The following is a 14,428-nucleotide window of genomic DNA, read 5'->3' as shown; positions in this document are numbered from 1 at the left end:
ACCCAGCCAATCGGCATGCATGCAACATTCAAACTTTTGGTGGTGGCTATCCCATCCAGGCCCCCAGTCAGAACTCGATCCAAGCAGACATACTGGAGGACAAAGACCTGAGGAGTTTCGGTGTCCTCCCAACTTCCTGCCACCCAGACACACTGGCGCCTCCGGGTGGGCTTCCCAATGGGAGCCCATAGAAGACAAGGACTGAACAGGACTACCCCCACCCAGGTTAGCAGAGAAAGGCTCAAGAAAGGGAAAGCCACTGTGTGTTGGCGGAAAAAAAGAGGACTGGCAACATTTTAGGTAAATGGTGACCCACGTGTTGCTCCGTAGCTACGATAGCAGCCTGCATGTAAAATTCACACAAAAGTTGGTAGAAAATAGCTGCTACCAGCCACTCAGATTTGCTACTGTAACTAGAAAGTTATGGGAGAAGTGGAAAAAGGGATACATTGGGTCCCCTCAGCACTCCACATAAGAAGGGGTGTGCCGATTGCACAATATAAAAAAGTCAAGTAGGATAAAAAGTATCCCAGAAAGTGCTGTGTGCTGCAATAACACATTGCAGATCCCTTAAAAGTTGGAGGAAATTATGACTCCAAAAAGATACAACCAAAAAGGTTAAAAAAAAAAAAGAAAAAGAAAAAGGATAGAGTAAAAGACTGAGTGAGTGTGGAAAGAGGATCCGGTTCACCCTCGAGGACTGGTAAAAAAATCCAATAATCCAGCATAAAGTGCTGGGGGACTCATAAGTGGGGAGAATTAAACCCAAAAAGGAAATTAACCTAACGCCATCAAACGGCCAAATAAAAAAGAGCGAATATCCATTATTGCTATTTACATGAATATTGCTCTTGGCAACTCAATTATTGGCTTTAAAACCTCCACTGTTGATCAACTTGTGTATTCCCATGTGCCAATTACCTGGCATATTTCTGACCTAAAAAAGCTAGTAACTGGACATTCTTCAGTGAAATAATCTTGCCAATGGAAAAGTAATGGAGAACGACTAAATGTTCGAACCATCTTTTTTCCCCTCAAATTCTTTACAAATAAGCACTACAAAATTACTGCTTAAAATTATAAAATGCTAAGAAAAGGCATGTAATTATCCTAAAACCTATTCTTCCCTATATTTTGAGTAAGAGGAACTGTACATGTTAATGGCTACACCCAACAGAATTACCATTACCGCCACTTGGTCCGTTGGTGGCAGTGTAATTCCCAATTTTTTAATGGGTCCATAGGACTCTATGGAACTTTTTCCGCCATGGCAATTCCTCAGATTTTGACGATTTTTCGGCAATGAGTTGGAGGATTAACCTCTAGCACAATGATGGAGGTAAATCCTCCACTCCAGGGCATTACTCTTAGTATGGCGGAGGTGGAATTCCATTACCGCCAATTATTTACAGCTCTGCCATACTTAATGAGGCCCTCCCTTTGTATGGTATCTTTGGTCACTTAGTCGTCTAGACATATAAGCTTATACTATAAAAATATATCAATTATCATTTTTCCTATGTTTAGTCTATCCATGTTTAAAGAAAACTTCTGTGTGGTGGAAAATAGCCTTTGCAAGGTTCTAAGTAAGAGCCACCATTTACCACGTGGGCGTGTTGTATTTGGACAGTATAGAAACATAAAATTACATTGTGGCGTTACATTCTTGCATAATGAAGTCAGAATGTACACAGTTCAATTTGCCAAATCATCTTAAAGAGTAAAGATCCACAAAGAATCTTGCTTCCAGATTTAAAGTTTCTTACAGATATTTCATGAAAAAACATCAGAAACGTGCTTAATAACCAATATTATCCATATAGTGGTACTTCTATTTCCCAGGAGCATAACCCAGTTGATATATTTAGAGTTCAATGGACAGCCGAGCTTTCATAATTGTATCTCTATTCATGGAAAGAAATACAACTTCTTTGTTGTTGGTTGAAGCTGAATAAGTTGCACATTCTGCTGTGGTTAGGGAGCTTGGCAATAAAAATGATAGCAGTATATTTATCACCGTATTGCTAACCTGAATTTCAGACTGATTAGCCCTTTTGAAGGCAAACATCAAAACAAATAGTCTCCATAGGAAATATATAAACAAAAGCACAATGAAAAGAATATTTAAAAGTATGTTAATATGAACAAAAGAGCATTCTTATTTTCCAAATTCTCCAACAATATATCCTCCCACAATCACAAGATTAAACAAAGTCCCACATCAGTATTGCCAGGCCGTGCACGCCTCCTGCAGTTCTGTGTACAGAACCAGGAGGAGCGACCCAGAAGCCTTTGCGAAGAACATCCAGCAAGGCAATTGGCTGTGGCCTGGATACATGACCCAGATCCTTGCCCACAGAATTGGCAAGAATTCATCCTTGCCATGAACTCCCACAGAAAAAAAGCAGGAGGCCTATTAGCCCACCACAAAAACTGATCGTGAGCAGCTGCAAAGCAGCCAAGGTACAAATGTAAGGCTGGCAAGTGGCTACTTGCAATTGTAAAATCTTCTTTTGCCAGTTTTAAACACAGCTAGATTGAAGACTGTTGGGAAGAGGGGCAGGCCCGCCCTACCCCCCCAGGCGCTTATGAGCGAGGACCGATGCATTCAGAGCACTAGGATGGGCCAGGGGGAGTGGGGGGGGGGCAGGAGGGACAGCAAGAGGACCACCTCCCAGTTTAACAGGACCCTACTCCAATATAACCAAATATAGTCTATACACATAACACAGCATAGAGCAACATTGCGATTTTGTAAATACAGTAATAGCCATAGGTAGAAGGAAAGGTCTGTGCAGTAAATGCGGCATTGCAGGCACTAGGCCAAAATCGAGATACAGGAGAATTCCCCAACCATGCCCGAACTCCCATGACGACAGCCCACACCCCCAACCGCCACAACGCCAATTCATTGTTCTAAAGATGTTGAAGATGTTTGAGGGGAATGTACCCTACAAGGCCGCGATAACAGACCGACGCATGGTGTGTATGTTATCTCAAACTGGCCAAAGCATGACCCGGCTCATCCCCAGGTAACCACGAGTTATAGCCCATATAACTGACTAAAACTTAAGATCCCTGAATTCCATGGTACCAGGTAACCTTTGACCACCAACCCCAAAGTAACAAGTCCTGAAATGGTCAAAGAGGACAGACAGGGCACATCGTTGAAGCGACAATCGTGTGATTTGTATTGCTAGTTGCTGGGAGGGATAAATTATAGTTCAAAACGAGGGTGGAAACCTTGGAGCAGGATGGCATGGAAGGGAGTGAGTGAAATGTGTGTGTGAAGGTTAGAGTGCCCTAGAACCTCCTTTGTGCCCGTCTTAAGGCCTGCCAAGTGCACAGTACGAGTGATAAAATAAAGTTGTATGGTAGGAGTATAATTAATTTGTTTTCTGACCTTCAACATGATATGATCACTGCTGCACCCACGTGATGGAAGACGGACGATTGGGTTGGAACCAATGCCCTGGCATCCCTTATGGGGCAGGCGGATCCTGTACAGGCGCACACCAACCAGCAGCATGGGATTTTACCCTGTGTATTGCGTCATGTATGACGATTTTTTGCTTTATAAGATTCTGCTTGTACTACTTATCGGCACAACGTTCTTAGCAGCAGAGTTCTTTTCTGTTGCTCTCATCTGTATGCAAGATTAGAACTTGTTATACTTACAAGATTGACTTGGGCCTTTCTTGCCTAGCAGGGTCTTTTCTCTCTGGTTTGAGCGTTCAGGGACTTGCCTTCAAGATACTGCTGAGCAGCCATTAAGATGGGCGCCTAATCTGAGAGCTCTGTTACACAACAGCTTCCATTCACCAAATATCTTGTCATGATGCAGCCCATACCTGGATTGTGGTCAGCGACCTCATGCCCCTACGATTGTCAACAAGGTGGCATTCACACAGGTTATACATAGCTTGTTATCGTTGTGAAATCCTACCTGAGCCTGGTCCCTGGGGGCCGACCATGTGCAGAACCTGTGGCTGGTCCATTTGTGTCAGTGGGTGGCCAGCCTGCTTGCATTCCATCTCCTTTACCTGCCTATCTGGCACATTTTATTGACTTTTTCGCTCAGCTAGACTTCTCCCATGCCTGGCAGGTCTTTGAATCTGTGACTGCAACGGGCATGGTTGGTGAGCTATCTGTGGCTAGCCCCAATCTCTAAACACCCAGTCCTGCTCCTGATCTACTGTGTGGGGCGTTCAGGTGAGATCTCCGTTTGTGTTGCTCATGGACTGATCCTTAACTTCACTTTAACACATTTGATAGCTGGGGCGAGTGTTTTACACAAGATAAACAGCCTAATGTTTCTGAATCTTCTTTTGCTAGGCAAATTTACAGAAGAATATGCGCTGTGTACAATTGTAGTCCAGACCATGTACAAATGATGCTCCTGGCGAGTACTGGTGCTGTCCTGATCTTGCAATGGCCAGCTACTTAGCATGCACTTGTGTATTTGTTAGGTTACAGAGGGTGCTGTTTTTGGGCAATCTTCATTTTTCTGCACTATGGCTGCTTCGAAACTGGGGCAGACTTGCTTCTCTATTACAGCTCCTGCCGGATTTGATACTGGGCTCTTTCGTCCGCCAGCACATCACCCTCTACATTCGAAATGCCTGAAGTGTGAACTTGACTTGTTGTGATGACCATGAGTAACTGGAAACAAGGCCATATTGAGGATTTTACTAAGACACCTGCCAACCTTGTCCAGCTGGAGTAGACAGCCTGGATCAATTATCAGGCTACCTCTGCCACTAACTCTGAACTAGAACAGGTTGTGCAGGATATTCAGAAGGACTTCTCCATCACTGCAGAACCTTCACTAGTTTCATCAAGACCAAATCATCGGAGAAAGAGTGTAAGAATAACAGAGGTGGAGACCAAAAGTATGGAGGATAATGGGTCGCCTCGCACCTCCATTGTTACTACACCGATTAAGAACCCACATACAACAAAGCTGAAATTTGAGGATTGGATTCAAGAACAACCTAAAAGAAACTATTAGGGGTAAAAGCTTAACTTTATGAAGATCTTTTGAAGAAGCTCTTTAATGTTTTGACTCAATTTACTGTGGAAAGATAGATTCATGCTTCAACACCCAAGATCAAACCCAAGGTCCCTCTCCATCCTGCGATTGTGCAGTTACTGAATTACAGGGTTTGGAACTTACCTAGCAAATGTGCTAGGGAACATGTGGATTACGCTTCAACTGTGCCAAAGTTTTTCTATATACTGATTTATCTATGGCAGTCAGCTTACAAGTCTTTTGTAGCTGCTAAATTTCAAGACCTAGACAGATTTTTAGGCTGCCAAGCTTTGCATTCAACAAAATGGCTACCTCCTCTTCTTCATCTTTTCACTAGATCTACAGGTCCTGAAAGTTAAGTCTTCCACCTGCTCTCCTATTTCTCCTGAACATCTGCTATGGCCGTTTCACTTTCTGAAGGCTTTTTATTGCTGTGCAGCGTTACTTAACATATTTATCTTTTTTGCTCAGGTCGGTTAAATGTTCCCGGGCTGGTTGAGCTGCCATGAAGGTAGGTTATCACATGTTGGCAGGGTGCAAAATTTCAAGATGCAAGCTACTAGTCAGCCATAAAAAAGTCACTCGCCATCTCAATTCTATACATACAGACAGCACAACAGTTACTCACCAAGTGTCGATTATAATTCGCCAATGGCTAGTGGCGAGTGCACATTTTGCAGCCAGATGTTGGTATTTTGGTCTAAACAGTCATGTCTGGGATGTCAGTAAGGGTGCGAGTAAGGCGGTATGGTGTTCCAATTAAAAGTGACTTGACAAAAAACCTGACCAGTCTTGGCTGGCCCAGAGATTTGTTTTGAGCTATGATGGAGGGTATGGGACTATGGGCGTTCTTATTGTTTTCCAATGCCGAAATACCGGTGACCCAAACAACCATACGAAGACCAGGTGTTGATGCTACAGAACACCCATGCACCTTCCGTATTCTGTGACACCTTTGCCATCCACTGAATAAAGTTTTGGTTTTGCACCTCCTATTAATTGCAGTCCAGCAGAGTGCTCAATTTTATACATCATTCCATTTCAATGTAATGAGGTCGTTTCAGTTCCTCTGGCAGAATTTGTGGTGGCATGAGAAACACCTGCAGGACATCATTTACTCCCAATCAACACTTACAACCCCAATTTTGACGACCTCGCCTTCTGATATGGCATGTCTCAATTTTCTGTGTTACCGGAGGATACTTGTATAATATGGTGTGTTTGGAGAAGCAGTCTGGTGATGGCACTGGGTCCTGAGGAAAGCAGACCGGCAGTGTGCATGGTCAAGCACGAACTTCAAGTGCTTCATGTGCTTGAGATGGATCGGAACATGGATCCAGGGACAACAAGCAATCCTACAGCTAGATGGCCTGGAGGATCTGGGCTAGGGTAGCCATATTGAACTTGCCCTTGCACAGGAACAAGTTAACAAACCTCAGATCCACAATGGGACGCAGACCCCTTGCGTTTCTTCTGAAACTGAGAAAAAACAAAAAAAGAAGTATTGTCCCACCCTTGTTTAGTGTGAGACATCATCTCAAAGGTGCCTTTTCTCAAAAGCTGACAGATCTCCTTCAATAGGGTAGGGTCCATAGGCAAGGAAAGAGGGTGTTCCCATTGATACAGAAAAAACAGGAGGAAATAATTAAGCCACACATCTGCATCTACCCGGACGGCAGAGACAACGTTTTGACTGCTTGCTGAAGGCCACCTGTCCTCTTACCAGGGTGAGCAAAAGCAGGGAATGGTTGAAAATGACACTTCTGCACAGAGGCAAAAGGCTGCTGAAAAGCCAAAAGGCAAAAGGAGTGGCCTGTAGCCTTGGACCTTCTGTAGCGATCGGCATGTCCAGGTGTTTGGACTGTACATCAGGAGCAAATCCTAAGGAGGTCCCCATCCAGGAATGCCGACGTAGAACAGACCCAGTGACCATCGCACACAACACCCAGTCACCAGTTTCCAGGTCGTACTGCAAGATCGGGTGTGTAGCTTCTTTGCAATCCCCAAGAGAGTCTCCATATGCTCAGTAGGCAGGTTCTGAGCTGCCCCAGAGATAACGTTCCACAGACCAGAAGTGTATTTCACCAACACGCAAGTGGTTTCAAATCCCATCAATACAAGGCTGCTAGACACAATGCTATACTGTCGGAACACCGCCCAACTAGTAATGAGCGATGGGAAGGACAAAGTCTTCAGCCCTGCTGTAGCAGGCTACACCACCAAACTTTCCGGTCAGGGTGGGTTGAGGGAAAACCAAAATCTGAGCGGCAGGACAAAGCTTCTTAGCAAGATCATGATCCACCAAAGGGAAAGATGCAGGATTCTCCCAAGCCACCAAAACAGGAGTAGCCACCGCTGGGTTAAAGGGCAGAAGTGTAACCCTTAGGGGACACTCACCCAAAATATCCATCATGTTAAAATGGACTTGAGGTTTCATATGAGCAGACAAACCCAAAGCCTCTACAACCTTGGCAATGGTCCTCTTAAAAGAGCAGCGTGGCTTGCACAGCAAAGGTGCTGGGAGGATATCCAGATCAAGAAAAACTTCCAAACCACTCACCTCCAGCAAGCCTTGACCTATGTCCACAAGAATCTCTCCTTCCTCATAGAACTCCTCTTGGATCTCCACAGCCCTGCCGGCGTAGACTAGTTCCAGACCACTAGTGATGAATGCCCTTCCTCAAAGATTTGTCTCATCTTTTAGCAGAATTGCCCCCTGGGAAATAGGATCATATTCCAATGAGGCCTCAGTGCCAAAAGGTAAGGAGCCGATGTGGAGGCTTTGGCTCCTGAAGGTGGAGCCGTATGGAACCGGGAAGGCACGGTAGCCATCGGCTCAGCCGGAACCGAGGCAGAAGGCATGCCGTCCGATGAGGTGCCTCTGCTGGCTTCACAAAACAGTGTGGACTCTGCGGTTGGCAGCGGCTCTAAAGGCAAAGTCTAGGCAGGGACATCAAACATCTGTTGCCAGAATGCACCCACTCCTCCGGAATCGAGAACTTACTGAGGAATTGCACCAAGGTGTAGGTGGGGATTCTTGCCAGGTGTCTCTGGAACGTGAGAGAGGACTCCGCTTCCTGGAGGCCGAATAAGAGTGGCCATGAGAACGCTCCGGTTCTCCAACTGTTGCTTTCATCAACCCTGCACCTGGGGACTTTGAAGACGTACACTTTTCTTCCATGTGGAAACATATCAAAGGTTTTGCGGCACTCCCCTTAAGCGCTTCAGAAGCATGGACTGACATGAACCTCCATCCTCTGTGTCATGATTCTCCCAAAGGTAGTACAAGCACAGCCAGTGGGTGTGCGACGCAGACCTGCCCCCAGTGAGAGCAAGGCTTGAATCCAGAGGCATTCCGGGGGTTAGCTACAAAATCTGGTGACGTATACTAGAAGCATATAGTGTGCATAGAAATAAGAAAGGTCATGTGGTACGGAAGCTCCATATATGCTGGCCTCAAAATAGTCAGGCGTGGGGCGCACATCGGTGTCCAGGCAGAGCAAACGCAGGTATGTGCTGCGCTCCCGGTAGTGAAACGATTTCCAAAAATATTTGGTGAAGGAAACACTATCAAATAGGAGGACTCTGTGGCGAATGGAACCCATTACAAACACTGGTGCGTAGATGGTACACTGATGCCAAACTATGAATACATTTTATTTCCATTCTACATTATGGATTACACACAAGAAATATGACAAGAGCAAAAAAGATGAGAAGTGCATAATACTAAATTACATTGAAAAACAACAAATCTAAAATTTACTTTAACAATCGTACCAATACAGCAAACAAAATATCCCTGGCATTAACATTGAAGTTGCCTCCCTCTCTCAACTAATGCACCACAATCAGCAAGTAATTTCGGTCAAGTGGCACAGCGAGTAGAGCGCTCGCTTTGACATCCGTGAAGAGCCTGCTAACGCAGGTTCGAATCCCGGAGGGGCCAAACTCAGCCTTTCATCCTTCCGAGGTCGATAAATGAGCACCACACACCGTGGGTAACAAGCAGCGCTCAGATACCTGAGGGTTTGTAGCGCTATATAAGTGCCAAATTATTATTTCCATCACAGTAACAAGACTACAATTTGTAGGGTTTCCGATTTTAGAAAGCTTAATGTGGTCTAGCATATGGCTTGAATGTTTGCGCCAAAACTACCACAGCATGGATCCTCTAATCAAGAATTACCTGAACACAGTCATTTTGTAACATGGGGTCTGTGTTCTTTGTGAGGACATCGTAGCCTTGCTGCTGAGGAACCTTGCCGACTGGCCGCATGAAAAAATAGCAGCTACAGGGAGTTGGTCATTTTCTATGTGGAATCCATGAACAGGTGCATGTAACTTTTTGAAGCCCATCAAGCGTTTGAGGGAACCAAGGCTGTGTTTAAATTAATCCATCTACTGGACGGCAAACAGGTGTGGGCAGATCACGGTTTTCTTTGGAGGACAGGTAGATGGGTCCAAAAGGAGAGCCCCATTAATTTACAGGCAAAATAAAATTACAAAGGACAATAACATTTTCACCGATTTCTTACCTATATTTCTTAACTGCAGGATCTTTTTGACTGTCGAAATCTTGTTGTTGATGTGCAAGCATAAATCTTCCAAGTCTACGGACGCCATGCCCCTAAAGAACAAACATGTTTGGTTGTTTAAAATATACAGGTTACAGAAATTCTAGTCCTGAACATATGACTCAAGTCTGCACATATTGAAACATTTGCCAGACAGTCGGTGGTGTACTGTCGGGCATGTACTGTAACCCCAGTCATTTCAATGCTCAACTTTACTTCACTTATAATGCACTAGCTTGAGGGACTAGTGGGCTACAATCATCGCTTTCATAACACCTTGGGGATGGGGAGTGGGCAGGGAGGGGGCACCGGTATATGAATCTAGTGCATGCCTCCTAAAGAGGTTTCTCTATGTAGACCGGTGGATGCGGCTGGGATACCTTCATGGGATCTTCCATTGGCCCCTGAGGGAACTGCATACTGATCAATTTGGGCACATTGCTGACTCTTAATAAAGCCTTTCTGGTGGCAATCACCTCTGCCTTGAGGCTCAGGAAATTGAGGCATTAGCATGCAAAGCCCCCTATCTGGTTATTCACAAGAACACGGGTTTCTCAGATGTGACCAAGCCTTTCTTACTAAAGTCATATCTAAATATCACTTGTCCCAAGAGATCGTTTTTCCCTCCTTTTCTCTGAATTCTGGGTATTCGGATGAGATTGCGTGGAATTATTTGGATGTGAGAAGTGTGCTGCTAAAATAACGTGAAAATAAGGAGGGATTTGAAGATCAGAGTTTTTTTTAATTCTTTATTTAACTCTGCACATTTACAACTTATAACCAAACATTGCATCACTGAGCAGTCGTATTGCTGATTAGTGCAAGTAGTTTGACCCTTTAATAACAATCTTAACCCCCCCCCCCCCATTCCCCTTTCCCTATCCCTTCCCCGGCAGACTAATAGGCAATGTCATCTATGGCATTTTCGAGGTACAAGAGTCGATGGGGCCCTCGTCGGGGGGAATGCAGACCTCCATCACTGAGGACTTGGGGTAATCATTCTCATTAGCTCAGTGTGTGCCTCAGTCCCTCACCCGTCCATACCATCAAACCCCCCTATGGCAGCATCAACTTCTGGCTGCGAACAGTACTTTCTGAGGAAGGTAGCTCATTCCATTTCCCTTGCAGGGTGCAGACCGTGAATGGCTCCTGTGAGATTTTCCATCTTGTATATTTCCCTCGCTTCAAGGGCGCACATTGCTTCACTTGGTAATTCAGGCCATTTCCACCCAGTTACCATACATACTCTGGCCACTAGGAACAGAAAGTGCGGCATATGTGGGAGACGCGCGTTAGGTACGATTTTCATATTGGTGATAAAGCTTCCCGACCAGTGTCAACCCCAGAACATTTTGCTTGGACTTGGTAACTATTTTACCTTGTCCCTAGGTGAGTGGGAACCTTTTTCCCCTCTCACTTAGTCTTTTACTCTTTTTATGGGTGACCTTTTTATGTCTCTCCATAGTATGTGGTTGGATTTATGTTTCCTACAACCTTTGGGCTTAGGCTGGGTTGCCCCTTTGGGCTCCTCTGTTAATTTTTCTTTCATGTATTGGGTGAACTACTATTCACAAGTAGTCCAGAGGAATTTTATCCCCTTTACATTTTGTAAAAGTGAGCCAGCCCATCCCGCCTTAGGTGAAATACTGGCAGGGGATACAATGTATCCCCGTACTTACTCACCTGGTAAAACATTTTCTACAATTGCTTTAGTGGCTGGTGGCAGTGGTTTTACCTTTATAACTTTTAGTCATTTTTTTTAAATCGCAGGCCTTTATTCAGTCTAAGTAACGCACAGGAGGGACACCATTTTTCGCCTGTTTTATGTGCTTGCTGTTTCTGAGGTCTTCCCCTGCCATTCTAGGCAGGAACGGTCTTCAGCCGGAATCCTTTGTATTCCCCGGCCAGGATCCAGAGTGTCTGAGAAGCCAGGAAGTGGGGGGGTTTGGGGGGGTATAAAACTCTCCAGCCCTGTCTTTCACGTTGCTTGAAATGAGCCAATTCCCGGTGGGATGATGGCTGTTCCGATTGGACAGTCAGACCGCCCCTTGCTGAAAAATGCATGGAGAGAATGCAGAAGTTGTGCTGTAGTTCCCGATAAAAACTCTGAACTTGGAAGCTGCTGACAAGTCGACCAATGGAGCTCAAATCGAAGAGGAAAATGAAGAGAAGACGGTTGTAATGATTTCCAGTGACCGGAGAGCGAGCTGTGTAACCGGAGACTGCTGTAACCCTTCCTTCCATTCGACCTAAGGGTCCCGAACGCGATGACTCCTCCCCAGAGGCTGGTGCGATCTACTAGGCTCTAGAAGACCTGCATTTTGAGCCATCTCACAACGTGCTGCGACCTTGCCGGGCTGCAATATCACTAATACCCTGGGACCTCGAGCGGTGGGTGGTCTTCTGAAGTCCGAATCCATCCGAAACTTGGTGGCCTCCTCCTGGTTCTCCAGAGACACAATTCGAGTCCTTGAAGTCCCCTCACCAGAGTTCTGGACCAGAGTAGCAACGAAAATCTGACCAGCAATATTCAGTCTTCTCCTGGCCCCTGAAAAGGGTGCCAAAACCACAGAGCTGCATCCTTGCCTGGAGTCTTGCCCGTTGATGCCTGCTGCAAATTCCCTTCCAGTGTCCTGTCGTCAGTCGTCATGACAAGGAATTCATTCACTGGGTTTATGGCTGCAGATCCTGAAGACGTCTTACTGTAAACTCTTCTTCTGTGCAGAGGTACTGTGTTGGCTGAGGTATTACTTACCTTAAGCCTGGAGTGATTCATGTGAAGCTTTTGGGCGGGATTCATGTGATTGGGAGTCCTCTCCTCCAGTTCACCCAGGCCCAATGCTGGGATCCCTCTACGGTGTCTTCTTTGAAGACCCCAGATCCTAACTAACTTTAAAGCGAACTACTTACTTGTTTTGAAGAGACTTCCTTGGGAACTCTGAATTCTTGCAACTGAACCACACCTCCACCTGTCTACAGCTGGCACCTAGACCCCTAGGGACCTTTTTCTGCCTCTGATATAACTCATGCAACAGACTAGTGAATGACTGGCTAAGAAAAGGATTCTGACTTGAAAAGAGAAGTATAACAGGTGTTTAAACTTGACTTACTTGTAAAAGAGTTGGTTGGTAAATGTCCCTCTAAAATATATGAACAGTTAAAGAAATGCTTACTGTCCTTTGAATGTGGTTTGCCATTCTGAAAAGTACTCACCTGTTAATTGGTGCCCCCACTTCCCAAATGTATGCTGTTGCTTCAACAAAGTATTTCTTTCAGAAAATAAGTGTATAGGTTTACCAACTGGGTATTCCGGTCCCTAACCTGCTCTATAGCCTTTCTAGAATAAGTCTGCCTTGGGTTTTACTTACCTTGAATAGCTGTGTGCAATTCTTAGTAAGTGTATTGTAGGTTTTACGAACCTATGTCTGCCTTGTTCCATTCTAACATAGGTTAGAGAGTTATTGCTTACCTCAATCTGTGTTCCACAGGTCTGAAATAGTTCATTACAACATTAGGTCATACTCACCTTGTACAACAGAGTTATCCTGAATGTAGTTCACTATGCAGAAGAGTATCCTGGTAATATGGCTGGTTTACTATGCGATTCCTTATCTGAGTGTCACTGCATGACTGACAGGGTCTACTACCCTTGGATTACTGTAGGTAATCTAAAACTAACTTGTGGTTTTACTCCCCCTTAATATGTGTGTTCCATTCTAAATGTGTATGATTAGGTCTGACTTGCCTAGAAATACGGTTAGTGATTCTAAAGAAGGTCTTTGCTTTGGTCTGTGTACCTTCAATCATTGTGTTTATGATTCTATGCCGACCCACCAAGATTTACCTTGGCATATTTGTATCTATAATAAACCTTTATTTTTATAATACTTCTGGGTGTAAGTATTTCTGTTGAACAATGTGTATGCTACAGGTTCTTTGCACTTTCCTACTGCCCTCTCTCCCTCCTAAGATAAGTCTGGCTGCTCTGTCTACGCTACCAAATACCCAGGTGGCATAGCCTTATATTAAGAGTGGTGTTTTGTACTGTCCCAGTTGTATGGTTTTACTAAGCCCTTAGTTGGACTTCAGAAAAAAAGTCCTAATAACGTAACCAGCCCTCTCCCCCTCCTCTATGCCGAATAGTACCAGCAAGGGTTCCCTGTGTATCCAGTCTAGATCCTTGACCCATGCCAGTACCTCCTTCCAGAAGCACTGCACCCTCGGACACATCCATCACATGTGCCAGTATTCCGCCCTCTCACCACATCCCCTCCAACATGATTGATCTACCCCAGCGTACATTTTGGAAAGACTGTTTGGGGCATATTGCCACCTGTAGAAAAGCATCAGGCAATGTGATTTATATTGGCAGGCTATTGCTGTCCTATGTGCGTTCTTATAGCAGCGCTCCCACTGTTGCTCATCAAGCTCCCTCCGTAGATCCTTCTCCTATCGCTTGTTTAATGCTTCTGTTCTTCCTCCCCTTGCCCCCAGCAACGCCCTATATAAACACCAAATATCAGTCCCTTTGTCAGTGTGATGTTACTGAGAATGGTTTCTGTCGCCTTTCGGTCTCTCTGCAAACTCTTTCCCTTTCTCAGACATCGACACACCCTTCAACTGAATGAAATGTTGAGCCCCTCTAGGTGCAGCTGTGACTGTAGTTCAGCCAAAGTTATAAAGGTGTCCCCCATACCTACCTGCCCAGCCCTCTACAGCCCTGCTTTCAACCACTTTTGGAACCGTGGTGGTTCGTGAAGGACACCCCTGATGGAGGGAGAGAGGGAGAGCTTATATGGCTTAGTGGTAATGGCAAACG

General features: G+C 45.1%; 1 protein-coding gene across 4 annotated transcripts in view; it reads right to left on the bottom strand.

Annotated features, from left to right (window-relative positions):
* SKA1 (spindle and kinetochore associated complex subunit 1) overlaps positions 1 to 14,428 on the bottom strand; it is a 369,748-nt gene that overhangs the window by 290,713 nt on the left and 64,607 nt on the right. For all 4 annotated transcript variants that reach the window (XM_069626972.1, XM_069626971.1, XM_069626974.1 and 1 more), the window contains one exon: positions 9,571 to 9,662. In XM_069626972.1, the coding sequence (XP_069483073.1) occupies positions 9,571 to 9,658 (88 nt within the window). In that variant the 5' untranslated portion in view covers positions 9,659 to 9,662. The remainder of the gene's footprint in view (positions 1 to 9,570; positions 9,663 to 14,428) is intronic.

Source organism: Ambystoma mexicanum, chromosome 6p (genome assembly GCF_040938575.1).
Source record: "Ambystoma mexicanum isolate Mex_15411 chromosome 6p, UKY_AmexF1_1, whole genome shotgun sequence".
NCBI classification, from domain to species: Eukaryota; Metazoa; Chordata; class Amphibia; order Caudata; family Ambystomatidae; genus Ambystoma; species Ambystoma mexicanum.
The sequence above is the reverse complement of the archived record's forward strand: the minus strand, read 5'-3'. Positions and strand labels throughout refer to the sequence as shown.